The sequence below is a fragment of the Corvus moneduloides genome, unplaced genomic scaffold, assembly GCF_009650955.1.
Source record: "Corvus moneduloides isolate bCorMon1 unplaced genomic scaffold, bCorMon1.pri scaffold_115_arrow_ctg1, whole genome shotgun sequence".
In the NCBI taxonomy this organism is placed as follows: Eukaryota; Metazoa; Chordata; class Aves; order Passeriformes; family Corvidae; genus Corvus; species Corvus moneduloides.
This window is the reverse complement of record NW_022436880.1, coordinates 83,342-98,058: the sequence shown is the minus strand read 5'-3', so window position 1 is coordinate 98,058 and position 14,717 is coordinate 83,342. Positions and strand designations below refer to the sequence as shown.

The 14,717-nt window shown below is 64.5% G+C and overlaps 1 protein-coding gene across 1 annotated transcript; it reads right to left on the bottom strand.

The window, feature by feature from the left end:
- Positions 1-2,114: 2,114 nt before the first annotated feature.
- PPP5C (protein phosphatase 5 catalytic subunit) lies at positions 2,115-10,580 on the bottom strand. Its single transcript, XM_032097791.1, has 11 exons — positions 10,411-10,580; positions 8,950-9,071; positions 8,770-8,835; positions 8,584-8,682; positions 8,364-8,469; positions 7,572-7,714; positions 5,887-5,974; positions 5,761-5,801; positions 4,180-4,358; positions 3,387-3,468; positions 2,115-2,188 (listed from the first exon to the last, which is right to left on the bottom strand). The coding sequence occupies exons 1-11, from the start codon at positions 10,412-10,414 to the stop codon at positions 2,126-2,128; spliced, it is 993 nt and encodes a 330-aa protein (XP_031953682.1). The 5' UTR covers positions 10,415-10,580; the 3' UTR covers positions 2,115-2,125.
- Between the last annotated feature and the right edge of the window lie 4,137 nt (positions 10,581-14,717).

Below are 14,717 nucleotides of genomic sequence, written 5' to 3'. Positions count from 1 at the left end.
GGGGCTATAGGGGCTATAGGGGCTATAGGGGCTATAGGGGCTATGGGGGCTATGGGGGCTATAGGGGCTATAGGGGCTATAGGGGCTATGGGGGCTATAGGGGCTATAGGGGCTATGGGGGCTATAGGGGCTATGGGGGCTATGGGGGCTATGGGGGCTATGGGGGCTATCGGGGGCTATAGGGGCTATGGGAGGTCATTCCGATGAGATTTTGGGGTCATTTAGAGGGGATTTTGGGTCATTCCGATGGGATTTGGGGCCATTCCGATGAGATTTGGGGCCATTCCGATGAGATTTGGGGTCATTGCGATGAGATTTGGGGCCATTCCGATGAGATTTGGGGCCATTCCGATGGGATTTGGGGTCATTCTGATGAGATTTTGGGGTCATTTAGAGGGGATTTTGGGTCATTCCGATGGGATTTGGGGTCATTCCGACGGGATTTTGGGGCCATTCCGATGTGATTTGGGGCCATTCCGATGGGATTTGGGGCCATTCCGATGTGATTTGGGGCCATTCCGATGGGATTTGGGCCCATTCCGATGGGATTTGGGGCCATTCCGATGGGATTTGGGCCCATTCCAATGGGATTTGGGGCCATTCCGATGGGATTTTTGGATCATTCCGATGGGATTTGGGGTCATTCCGATGGGATTTGGGCCCATTCCGATGGGATTTGGGGCCATTCCGATGGGATTTTTGGATCATTCCGATGGGATTTTTGGATCATTCCGATGGGATTTGGGGCCATTCCGATGGGATTTGGGGCCATTCCGATGTGATTTGGGATCATTCCGATGGGATTTTTGGGGTCATTCCGATGGGGTTTGGGATCATTCCGATGGGATTTTTGGGGTCATTCCGATGGGGTTTGGGGTCACTCCCAGAGCTTTTGGCCCCGTCCGACGCCCGCGGGCGGGGGGGCGGGACCAGCCGAGGCGCTCCGCGCTCCTATTGGCTGAAAGGCGTGACTGACGGGCGCGCTCTGCGCTCCTATTGGCTGAAAGGCGGGACTGACGGGCGCGCTCCGCGTTCCTATTGGCTGAGCCGCGCTGATTGGCAGGAGCGGCGGCATCCTTGCTCTGCCGCTGGAACTGGTCCCAGTGCCGAACTGGGAGGGGCTGGGACTGATCCAGACCCCCCCAAATAAACCCTGTGAGCCCCCCATAAACCCCGGACCCCCCCCCCCCAGCAGGGAATTTGGGGGGGTTCGAGAAACTTCTGGAGGTTTCGGGGGGGGGGGGGGTGAGGGGCTCCAGGGTGGCACTGAATTGAGGGGGGGGGGGTCCTCAGGGAGAGTTGGGGTCCCTTGGGTGGGGGTTTGGGGGTGCCCAGGAAGGATTTCAGGGTCCCTGGGATGGGATTTGGGGCTCCCAAGGCTGAGGGGGGGGTCTCTGGGGTGGGGGTTTGGGGGTGCCCAGGGAGGTTTTTGGGGGTTCCTGGAGTTTGGGGGTCCCTGGGGTGGAGTTTGGGGGTCCCCGGGGTGATTTTGGGGTACCCAGGGAAGGGTGCCCCGCCTTCCATCGCCGTTGCCACAGCAACAACGATATGGGGGGGGGGGGGGGGGGAGGCGGGGTTTCCACGGCAACCATCTCCGCGGCGACAGCGCCCCCTACCGGCCGGGAGCGACTTTCAAGGAGCTGACTTTTAATTAACTTTATTGAACGTGATTAATTAATTACAGAGATGGTAAAACCGCACGGCGGGGGGGGCGGGGGGGAGGGAGGGGAGGGGGGAGGGGCGGCACGGAGCCCCTCCCCCACCCTCCCTTCCCCTCCCCCACCCTCCCTCCTCCTCCTCGCACCTATTGCTCGTTTATTTTTTGGGGGGGGGGGGGGGGGGGGGGCAGTGCCAGCAGCGAGGACCCCCCCCCCTTCCCCCAAACCCACCCCCATCCCCCCCCCAATTTCCAGGACCTCCCCCCCCCTCCCCACACCCCCCCCCACCACCCCAGGAGGTGCCTGCTCCAAACTGGGAGCAACTGGGAGCAACTGGGAAGGGGATGGGGTGGGGGGAGGGGAATAAATACAATCTTCCAATATATTAAAACCCCCCTGGGGGGTGTCGAGAGGGGGGGGGTGGGGGGGGGTGGGGGTGGGGGGTTTTTTTTTTTTGGGGGTGGGGGTCACATCATGCCCAGCTGCAGGAGGGTGTTCGCGTACATCATGGGCTTGACGTTGGGGTGAGGCTGGGGGAGGGGAGAAAAGGGGGGGTTCAGGGGGGGGTTCAGAAGCTCCAAACCACCCCCCCCCCCAAAAAAAAAAATTCCAGCCTGGAGTGACCCCTGAGCCCTGAGCCCCTCCCCCCCCCCCCCCCCCCCCCGCGGCCAAAAGATTTTTGGGGACATCCCGGTAAAGATGAGACCCCCCCCCCAAAACTCCTCTGAAACCCCCCCCCATTAAAGATCCCCAAGAGCCACTCAGGACCCCCCCCATAAAGGCGAGACCCCCCCCAAAACCCCTCTGAACCCCCCCCCCATTAAAGGCAAGACCCCCAAGAGCCCCTCAGGACCCCCCCCAAAACCCCTCTGAACCCCCCCCCATTAAAGGCAAGACCCCCAAGAGCCCCTCAGGACCCCCCCCAAAACCCCTCTGAACCCCCCCCCATTAAAGGCAAGACCCCCAAGAGCCCCTCAGGACCCCCCCCATAAAGATGAGACCCCCCCCAAAACCCCTCTGAACCCCCCCCCCCCATTAAAAGCAAGACCCCCAAGAGCCCCTCAGGACCCCCCCCAAAACCCCTCTGAACCCTCCCCCAATTAAAGACAAGACCCCCAAGAGCCCCTCAGGACCCCCCCCAAATAAAGCTGCTACTCGGGACCCCCCCATAAAGATGAGACCCCCCCCCCAGAGCCCCCCAAAACCCCTCTGAACCCCCCCCCCCATTAAGAGCAAGACCCCCAAGAGCCCCTCAGGACCCCCCCCATAAAGATGAGGAAGGTTTTGGAGCTCCCAGGGTTTTTGGGGGCCCTGGGTTGGATTTTGGGGGTCCCTGGGTTGGATTTTGGGGGTCTCTGGGTGGATTTTGGGGGTCCCCAGGAAGGTTCTGGAGCTCCCAGGATTTTTGGGGTCCCTGGGTTGGGTTTTTGGGGTCCCTGGGTTGGGGTTTTTGGGGTCCCTGGGGTGGATTTTGGGGGTCTGTGGGTGGATTTTGGGGGTCCGCAGGAAGGTTTTGGAGCTCCCAGGATTTTTGGGGTCCCTGGGTTGGGTTTTTGGGGTCCCTGGGGTGGATTCTGGAGGTCCCTGGGGTGGATTTTGGGGGTCTCTGGGTGGATTTTGGGGGTCCCCAGGAAGGTTCTGGAGCTCCCAGGATTTTTGGGGTCCCTGGGTTGGGTTTTTGGGGTCCCTGGGGTGGATTTTGGGGGGGTCCCAGTGCCCCAGACTCACCACTGCTGTGAACTGGTGGAAGTCGGGGCGGAGGTCGCTGCCCCGCAGGTGGATGTAGGAGCCCTTGTTGCCCATCTGGTCACTGCAGGGGACATTTGGGGACACTTGGGGACATTTGGGGACACTTGGGGCCACCAGAGCACAGCCCCTGTTGGCCACCAAGGCTGGGGGACCACCAGGGATGGGACACTTGGGGACATTTGGGGACACTTGGGACCACCAGAGCACAGCCCCCACTGGCCACCGAGGCTGGGGGACCACCAGGGATGGGGACATTTGGGGACACTTGGGGACACTTGGGGCCACCAGAGCAGGGTCCCTGCTGGCCACCAAGCCTAGGGGACCACCAGGGATGGGGACATTTGGGGACAACTTGGCACAGGGGACATTTGGGGACACTTGGGGCCACCAGAGCAGGGTCCCTGCTGGCCACCAAGCCTAGGGGACCACCAGGGATGGGGACATTTGGGGACAACTCGGCACAGGGGACACTTGGGGACACTTGGGGACACTTGGGGACATTTGGGGACACTTGGGGCCACCAGAGCATGGCTCCCATTGGCCACCGAGGCTGGGGGACCACCAGGGATGGGGACATTTGGGGACAACTCTGCACGGGGGACACTTGGGGACTGGATCAAGGGGACAACCTGGCTCAGGTGGCACCGGACCACGGGGACGAGGTGGTCAAGGGGCCACCGGGGACAGCACCAAGGCCACGCCGCCGTCACCGCGGGCCCTCCCGCCACCCGTGTCCCCCGCTGTCCCCTGCTGTCCCCCGCTGTCCCCTCACCAGTAGTTGGGGGCGGAGAAGACGGTGACGCAGCGGCCATCGTGGGCTACCTCGTAGCCCTCGGGCTTGACCTCGTGGCTGCGGATGATGAGCTCCAGGCGGTTCCGCTCCAGGAAGCGCTTGGTGACATCGGGGCCGAACTGGCAGCTGACCCCTCGCTTGCTGACCGAGCGGCCGTTCTGGGGACACCACGGGGGGGGGGGACATCGTGGGGACACCATCAGGACACCGTGGGGACACCGGGGAGGGACAGAGGGGGCAGCTGACCCCTCGCTTGCTGACCGAGCGGCCGTTCTGGGGGACACCATGGGGGGGGACATCGTGGGGACATTGTGGGGACACCGTGGGGACACGTGGAGGGGACAGAGGGGGCAGCTGACCCCTCGCTTGCTGACCGAGCGGCCGTTCTGGGGGACACCATGGGGGGGGACATCGTGGGGACATTGTGGGGACACCGTGGGGACACGTGGAGGGGACAGAGGGGGCAGCTGACCCCTCGCTTGCTGACCGAGCGGCCGTTCTGGGGGACACTATGGGGGGGGACATCGTGGGGACATTGTGGGGACACCGTGGGGACACGTGGAGGGGACAGAGGGGGCAGCTGACCCCTCGCTTGCTGACCGAGCGGCCGTTCTGGGGGACACCATGGGGGGGGACATCGTGGGGACATTGTGGGGACACCGTGGGGACACGTGGAGGGGACAGAGGGGGTCAGCTGACCCCTCGCTTGCTGACCGAGCGGCCGTTCTGGGGGACACCATGGGGGGGGACATCGTGGGGACATTGTGGGGACACCGTGGGGACACGTGGAGGGGACAGAGGGGGCAGCTGACCCCTCGCTTGCTGACCGAGCGGCCGTTCTGGGGACACCACGGGGGGGGGACATAGTGGGGACACCATCAGGACATCGTGGGGACACCGGGGAGGGACAGAGGGGGCAGCTGACCCCTCGGCCATTCTGGGGACACCGTGGGGACACCGGGGAGGGACAGAGGGGGCAGCTGACCCCCGGCCATTCTGGGGACACCGTGGGGACACCGGGGAGGGACAGAGGGGGCAGCTGACCCTCGGCCATTCTGGGGACACCGTGGGGACACCGGGGAGGGACAGAGGGGGCAGCTGACCCCCGGCCATTCTGGGGACACCGTGGGGACACCGGGGAGGGACAGAGGGGGCAGCTGACCCCCGGCCATTCTGGGGACACCGTGGGGACACCGGGGAGGGACAGAAGGGGCAGCTGACCCCTCGCTTGCTGACCGAGCGGCCGCTCTGGGGACACCACGGGGACACCAGAGGGACACCACGGGGAGGACACCATGGGGACATTGTGGGGACACCGTGGGGGGGACAGAGGGGTCAGCTGACCCCCCGCTTTTTGGGGACACCGTGGGGACACCGTGGGGGGGACAGAGGGGTCAGCAGATGTGGCAGGGGGTGGTGGTGGGCTTGGGGGTACAGCTGGTGGCACTGGGAGGTTGGGGACAGGAAGAGGGTGGCACTGGGACCTGGTGGGTGACACCAGGACCCGGGGACAGCCCAGGGGACATCACCGGGGCGGGGGTGGGAGGGGTCACAGCTCACCTGGGGCTGGGGGTCGGACCAGAGCAGGTCACACATCGGCCCTGGGGGGACACAGGGGGGGTCACAGCTCGGCCCCTCGCTGGGGACACGCTGGGGACACCTCGGGGTGGGGGATCCCTGTCCCACCTGAGTCTGGGGGCTGCCGGTTCCGCTCGATCTTGCGGATGTCATCGAGGGTGACGCCGTCCTCGCTGAAGAGCCCCCCGTGCATGATCTGGGTGGGGACACGAGGTGGGGACATCAGGGGGGACAGCAGGGATGGGGGGGCGGGACACAATCGCCCATCCTGACACTGAGGGGGTGACAAGGGACCCCCAAGACCCCCCAACCCCCTCCCCAACTTGTGACAGGGACACCCCAAACCCCCTCTTAGGGATGGGGGTCACCTCATGGGGACAGCAGGGACACCCCAAACCCCCTCCCAGGGATGGGGGTCACCCCATGGGGACAGCAGGGACACCCCAAACCCCCTCCCAGGGATGGGGGTCACCCCATGGGGACAGCAGGGACACCCCAAACCCCCTCCCAGGGATGGGGGTCACCCCATGGGGACAGGGAATGCCCCCCCAAATCCCCTCAAGGACAGGGATCAGAAGTCACAGGGGACAACTGGGGACAGTGGGCCTGCAAGATAGTGATCTATATGGAACCATGGGGGGCTGCCAAAAAGTGATGGGGGGCTGCTAAATAGTGACCCATAGTAGTCAATGGGGGCTGCCAAACAGTGATCTATTAAAGTCAATAGTGGCTGCCAAATAGTGAACCACCAGCGACAATGGGAACTGCCAAATAGTTACCCAAAGGGGTCGCCAAATAGTGAGCTATTAGAGTCAATGGGGACTGCCAAATAGTGAACCATAGGAGACAGCAGGGACTGCCAAATAGTGAGCCAAGGGGGTCGCCAAATAGTGATCCTTTAAAGTCAATAGGCGCCGCCAAATAGTGATCTACCAGAGTCAAGGGCCGCCAAAGAGTGAGCCATTAAAGTCAACAGCGGCTGCCAAATTGTGATCTCTAGGGGCCGCCAAATAGTGATCCATGAAAGTCAATAGGGAGTGCCAAAGAGCGATACCATGGGGGCCGCCAAATAGTGACCTATTAAAGTCAATGGGGACTGCCAAATAAGGATTCCCACGGGGCCGCCAAATAGTGACCCATTCGAGTCAATTGGGATCGCCAAATAGTGAGCTACTAGAGTCAATGGGGACTGCCAAATAATGATTCCAACGGGGCCGCCAAATATTGACCCATTCGAGTCAATTGGGATCGCCAAATAGTGAGCTACTAGAGTCAATGGGGACCGCCAAATAGTGAACCATTAGAGACAATAGGGACTGCCAAATAGTGATCCCAAGGGGTCGCGAAATAGTGAGCTACTAGAGTCAATGGGGACTGCCAAATAGCTATCCAAAGGGGTCGCCAAATAGTGAACCATAGGAGACAATAGGGACTGCCAAATAGTGATCCCAAGGGGTCGCCAAATTGTGACCAATTAGAGTGAATAAGGGTTGCCAAAGAGTGATCCCCGAGGACCGCCAAATAGTGATCTATTGGAGTCAATAGGGGTTGCCAAAAAGTGATCTATCAGCGTCAAGGGCCGCCAAATAGTGATGCATTAAAGTCAATATGGGCTGCCAAATTGTGATCTCTATGGGGGGCCGCCAAATACTGACCAATTCCAGTCAATAGGAGCTGCCAAAAAGTGAACCCACGGGCTACCAAGAAGGGAGCCATTGCTCTCAATGGGCGCTGCCAGAGAGTGACACCCGGTGACGGTGTCCCGTCCGGTGTCCCCTCCGGTGTCCCCTCACCAGCACTTTGCCGTTGATGCACTGGGCCAGGGGCAGCCACTCGAAGACCTCGCTGAAAAGGGCGAACATCTGCGCCGTGTACTTGGCCTTCACCTCGCCCTCGAAGCCGTAGATCTGGTTCATGTTGTCCGTCTCGTGGTTCCCTGAGGGGACGCGGGGACAGGTGCCACGCCTGGGGGACACTGCCCAGGCCTGGGGACACGGGCAGGGGACACAGCGCTGCGGCTCGGCCCCCAGAGGCCGGGGTGGGACGGTCCCGAGGGTACGGGATGGGTTCTGGGGACGGGGGGTGCGGGACAGAGAAGGACCCCAGGAGGGAGATGGGGACAAGGAGCAAGGGTTGGGGACAGGGGACGTGGCCCTGTGACACAGGACAAGGCCCTGCACCCCGCGGGGGACACGGGATGTGCCACGCCACGGCACAGAGGGGACACGACCCCGTGACGCGGCACCGCGAGCTGGTCCTGGGGCTGGGGACAGGGACATCGCCAAGGGACAGCGATGCCACCAACGCCGAGGGGACAGGGATCCCCCAAATCCCCAAGGGACACGGATGTCCCCAACCCCGAAGGGGATGAGGCTGGCACGGGGGTGGTCACAGGCAAAAAGTGTCCCCTCCGCAGGGGCTGCCAGATTGGGATCCATCACGGACAACGGCGGGGGCTGCCAGATAGTGATCCACCGGGGACAACAAGGGACAGTTTGGGGACATGACCCCTCCCCCACCACCAAACCTGGCCGGGGGAGGGGGGGGAGGGGGTCCAAGCCTCATCCCCCAGCCTCTGGAATTACCTCGGAGCAGATGGAAGTGGTCGGGATAGAGCAGCTTGAAGCCGAAGAGCGTGAGGATGACCTCGACCGAGAAGGAGCCGCGGTCCACAAAGTCCCCGTTGAAAATCTGTCCCCAGTTCAGGACAACGACCCCCACCCCGTGTCCAGAGATGTCCCCCGAGTGTCCCCCTCACCCCACCCCACCATCCCAACCCCAGCCCCAGGGAGCCCGTAAGGATACGTAAGGATTGGCCTCGGAGGGCAGCCCGTTGAGCTCGAAGATGTTGAGCAGGTCGTAGAACTGCCCGTGCGTGTCCCCGCACACCGTCACCTTCTCCGTCTGCTCAGGGGGACACGCGGGTGGCACCGATGTCACCACGCCGGGACGTGGGACCCTCACCCACCACCCCAACGAAGGGGCACCCACCTCCTTCAACGTGGTCTCCACCAGGGTGGGCAGCTTGGCCAGCACCTCCTTCACCTGCACCAGGATCTGCGGGGTGGGGACGTGTGGGGACATCTGGGGACGGGATGGGGACAGGAGGAGGAGGAGGAGAGAGGGGGGGGAGGGTTTTGGGGGGGTTTTTGAGGGGGTTTTTGGGGGTACCTGGTAGGCGCATTTCCTGTGGAGTTTCTTCTGGTCCTTGTACCACTGCATGAGCTCCTTCATGAAGGCCAAGGTCACCTTGCCGTCCTCCAGCTTGGGGCCGCTGTACTCGTCCTCGATGGCTGCGGGGACAAGGTGGGGGGGAGGAGGGGACAGTGGGGACAAGGTGAGTCCACCCAGGGGTCCCCCAGAGGCGGGGGATGGGCTGGGGGTGCTGGGCTTGGCGTGGGGACCCCGGGCGGTGGGGACAAAAGGTCAGCTGGGCACCTCAGAACCTCGTGGGGACCCCCAGAACATCTCCAGGACCCTCATGGGGACCCTCAGGGGAACCCAAAAGCCTCCCCGAGATCCTCGTGGGGACCCCCAGATGTTCATGGGGACCCCAAGACCCACGTGGGGACACCCAGATGTTCATGGGGACCCCAAGACCCACGTGGGGACCCCCAGAACCTCTCCAGGACCCTCATGGGGACCCTCAGGGGATCCCAAAAGCCTCCCAGAGATCCTCGTGGGGACACCCAGATGTTCATGGGGACCCCAAGACCCTCATGAGGGTCCCAAAGCTCTGCTGGGCACCTTGAGATTCTCGTGGGGACCCCCTTGGGGACACCAAAACCCTCCCAGAGATCCTTGTGGGGACCCCCAGATGTTCATGGGGACCCCAAGGCCCACGTGGGGACCCCCAGAACCTCTCCAGGACCCCCTTGGGGACACCAAAACCCTCCCAGAGATCCTCGTGGGAACCCCCAGATGTTCATGGGGACCCCAAGACCCACGTGGGGACCCCCAGAACCTCTCCAGGACCCTCAGGGGGACCCCAAAACCCTCCCAGAGATCCTTGTGGGGACCCCCAGATGTTCATGGGGACCCCAAAACCTTCATGAGGGTCTCAAAGCTTGTCTGGACACCCCAAGACCCAGGTGGAGACCCCCAGAACCTCTCCAGGACCCTCATGGGGACCCTCAGACCCCCACAGAGACCCCAAGATCCTCCCAGGGACACCCACAGAGCCTCCAGACCCAACCAGGGACCCCCAAGAATTCCCCAGATCCACCCAGGGACCTTCCTGGAGACCCCAGACCCTCACAGGAACCCCCAGGGACTCCCCAGACACCCTCCTGGAGACCCCAGACCCTCACAGGAACCCCCAGGGACTCCCCAGATCCACCCAGGGACCTTCCTGGAGACCCCAGACCCTCATAGGAACCCCCAGGGACTCCCCAGATCCACCCAGGGACCTTCCTGGAGACCCCAGACCCTCATAGGAACCCCCAGGGACTCCCCAGATCCACCCAGGGACCCCCACAAACTCCCCAGTGACCTTCCTGGAGACCCCAGACCCTCACAGGAACCCTTATGGGGACCCCAGCCCCTCTCAGGGACCTTGAGCCTCCTCTGGGGGCTCTCCAAGGAGCCCCAAGTGACCCCTGAGCCCCCCCTGGGTGGGTTTGGGGGTCTCACTCATGCTCTCGATGTCCAGCGAGTCGACCACGGAGCGCTTGTGCTCGTCGCTGGCGATGGCCCTCTCGAAGGCCTTCTGCTTGACGATGCGGTGACACTCCTGGTACTTGAGCTTGGCGTCCTTGTCGTTGGGCCTGACCTTCACCACCTGCGGGGACAGCCCGGGGACAGCCCCTCAGGGGATGGGGACACACTGGGGACAGCCCCTCAGGGGATGGGGACAGCCTGGGACAGCTCCTCAGGGGATGGGGACACCCTGGGACAGCTCCTCAGGGGATGGGGACACCCGGGGACAGCCCCTCAGGGGATGGGGACACCCTGGGACAGCTCCTCAGGGGATGGGGACACCCGGGGACAGCCCCTCAGGGGATGGGGACAGCCTGGGACAGCTCCTCAGGGGATGGGGACAGCCTGGGGACACCCTGGGGACAGCTCCTCAGGGGATGGGGACACCCTGGGGACAGCTCCTCAGGGGATGGGGACACCCTGGGGACAGCCCCTCAGGGGACAGGGACAGCCTGGGGACAGCTCCTCAGGGGATGGGGACACCCTGGGGACAGCCCCTCAGGGGACAGGGACAGCCTGGGACAGCCCCTCAGGGGATGGGGACAGCCTGGGGACAGCCCCTCAGGGGATGGGGACACCCTGGGGACAGCCGCTCAGGGGACGGGGACAGCCTGGGACAGCCCCTCAGGGGATGGGGACACCCCAGGACAGCCCCTCAGGGGATGGGGACAGCCTGGGACAGCTCCTCAGGGGATGGGGACACCCGGGGACACCCTGGGGACAGCTCCTCAGGGGATGGGGACACCCGGGGACAGCCCCTCAGGGGATGGGGACAGCCTGGGACAGCTCCTCAGGGGATGGGGACAGCCTGGGGACACCCTGGGGACAGCCCCTCAGGGGATGGGGACACCCGGGGACAGCCCCTCAGGGGATGGGGACAGCCTGGGGACAGCTCCTCAGGGGATGGGGACACCCCAGGACAGCTCCTCAGGGGATGGGGACACCCGGGGACAGCCCCTCAGGGGATGGGGACAGCCTGGGGACAGCCCCTCAGGGGACGGGGACAGCCTGGGACAGGCCCTCAGGGGATGGGGACACCCTGGGGACAGCCCCTCAGGGGATGGGGACAGCCGGGGACAGCTCCTCAGGGGATGGGGACACCCTGGGGACACCCTGGGGACAGCCCCTCAGGGGATGGGGACACCCGGGGACAGCCCCTCAGGGGATGGGGACAGCCTGGGACAGCTCCTCAGGGGATGGGGACAGCCTGGGGACACCCTGGGGACAGCCCCTCAGGGGATGGGGACACCCGGGGACAGCCCCTCAGGGGATGGGGACAGCCTGGGACAGCCCCTCAGGGGATGGGGACACCCTGGGGACAGCCCCTCAGGGGATGGGGACACCCTGGGACAGCCCCTCAGGGGATGGGGACACCCTGGGGACAGCCCCTCAGGGGATGGGGACACCCCAGGACAGCCCCTCAGGGGATGGGGACAGCCTGGGACAGCTCCTCAGGGGATGGGGACACCCCAGGACAGCCCCTCAGGGGATGGGGACACCCTGGGACAGCCCCTCAGGGGATGGGGACACCCTGGGGACAGCCCCTCAGGGGATGGGGACACCCCAGGACAGCCCCTCAGGGGATGGGGACAGCCTGGGACAGCTCCTCAGGGGATGGGGACACCCCAGGACAGCCCCTCAGGGGATGGGGACACCCCAGGACAGCCCCTCAGGGGATGGGGACAGCCTGGGACAGCTCCTCAGGGGATGGGGACACCCCAGGACAGCCCCTCAGGGGATGGGGACAGCCCGGGACAGCCCCTCAGGGGATGGGGACAGCCTGGGGACAGCCCCTCAGGGGATGGGGACACCCTGGGGACAGCCCCTCAGGGGACGGGGACAGCCTGGGACAGGCCCTCAGGGGATGGGGACACCCTGGGGACAGCCCCTCAGGGGATGGGGACAGCCGGGGACAGCTCCTCAGGGGATGGGGACACCCTGGGGACACCCTGGGGACAGCCCCTCAGGGGATGGGGACACCCGGGGACAGCCCCTCAGGGGATGGGGACAGCCTGGGACAGCTCCTCAGGGGATGGGGACAGCCTGGGGACACCCTGGGGACAGCCCCTCAGGGGATGGGGACACCCGGGGACAGCCCCTCAGGGGATGGGGACAGCCTGGGACAGCCCCTCAGGGGATGGGGACACCCTGGGGACAGCCCCTCAGGGGATGGGGACACCCTGGGACAGCCCCTCAGGGGATGGGGACACCCTGGGGACAGCCCCTCAGGGGATGGGGACACCCCAGGACAGCCCCTCAGGGGATGGGGACAGCCTGGGACAGCTCCTCAGGGGATGGGGACACCCCAGGACAGCCCCTCAGGGGATGGGGACAGCCTGGGACAGGCCCTCAGGGGATGGGGACACCCTGGGGACACCCTGGGGACAGCTCCTCAGGGGATGGGGACAGCCTGGGACAGCTCCTCAGGGGATGGGGACACCCCAGGACAGCCCCTCAGGGGATGGGGACACCCTGGGACAGCCCCTCAGGGGATGGGGACAGCCCGGGACAGCCCCTCAGGGGACAGGGACACCCTGGGGACAGCCCCTCAGGGGACAGGGACAGCCAGGGACAGCTCCTCAGGGGATGGGGACACCCTGGGACAGCCCCTCAGGGGATGGGGACACCCCAGGACAGCCCCTCAGGGGATGGGGACACCCTGGGGACAGCCCCTCAGGGGATGGGGACAGCCTGGGACAGCTCCTCAGGGGATGGGGACACCCCAGGACAGCCCCTCAGGGGACAGGGACAGCCTGGGACAGCCCCTCAGGGGATGGGGACACCCTGGGACAGCCCCTCAGGGGATGGGGACAGCCTGGGGACACCCTGGGACAGCCCCTCAGGGGATGGGGACAGCCTGGGGACACCCCGGGACAGCCCCTCAGAGGATGGGGACACCCCGGGACAGCCCCTCAGGGGACAGGGACACCCTGGCGACAGTTCCTCAGGGGATGGGGACACCCCGGGATACCCAAGGACACAGCCTCAGGACGTCTTTTGGGACCAGGGGTGTCCCCAACCCTCCCCTGAGCTCGGGGTGGACACACTGACCCCAGGGGTGACCCCGACCCTCCCCCAAGCTCAGGGTGGACACACTGACCCCAGGGGTGACCCCGACCCTCTCCTGAGCTCGGGGTGGACACACTGACCCCAGGGATGACCCCGACCCTCTCCTGAGCTCGGGGTGGACACACTGACCCCAGGGATGTCCCCAACCCTCCCCTGAGCTCACGGGGGACACACTGACCCCAGGGATGTCCCCAAGCATTCCCTGAACTCCAATGACCCACGCTGACCACAGGGATGTCCCCAACCCTCCCCTGAGCTCAGGGTGGACACACTGACCCCAGGGATGTCCCCAACCGTCCCCATATCTCATGGAGAACACACTGACCCCAGGGGTGACCCCAAGCATTCCCCAAACTCCAATGACCCACATTGACCCCCAGGAGTGTCCCCAACCCTCCCCTGAGCTCAGGGTGGACACACCGACCCCAGGGGTGTCCCCAAGCATTCCCCGAACCCCGATGACCCACGCTGACCACAGGGGTGTCCCCAACCCTCCCCTGAGCTCAGGGAGGACACACTGACCCCAGGCGTGACCCCGACCCTCTCCTGAGCTCAGGAGGGACACACTGACCACAGGGGTGACCCCAACCCTCCCCTGAGCTCAGGGTGGACACGCTGACCCCAGGGGTGTCCCCAAGCATTCCCTGAGCTCAGGGTGGACACACTGACCCCAGGGATGTTCCCAAGGATTCCCTGATCTCGGGGTGGACACACTGACCCCAGGAGCATCTCTGAACTTAGGGTGGACACAGTGACCCCAAGGATGTCCCCAACCTTCCCACGAGCTCAGGGTGGACACGCTGACCCCAGGGATGTCCCCAAGCATTCCCTGAGTTCAGGGTGGACACGCTGACCACAGGGGTGACCCCAAGCATTCCCCAAACTCCGATGACCCACGCTGACCACAGGGGTGTCCCCAACCCTCCCCTGAGCTCAGGGAGGACACACTGACCCCAGGCGTGACCCCGACCCTCTCCTGAGCTCAGGAGGGACACACTGACCACAGGGGTGACCCCAACCCTCCCCTGAGCTCAGGGTGGACACGCTGACCCCAGGGGTGTCCCCAAGCATTCCCTGAGCTCAGGGTGGACACACTGACCCCAGGGATGTTCCCAAGGATTCCCTGATCTCGGGGTGGACACACTGACCCCAGGAGCATCTCTGAACTTAGG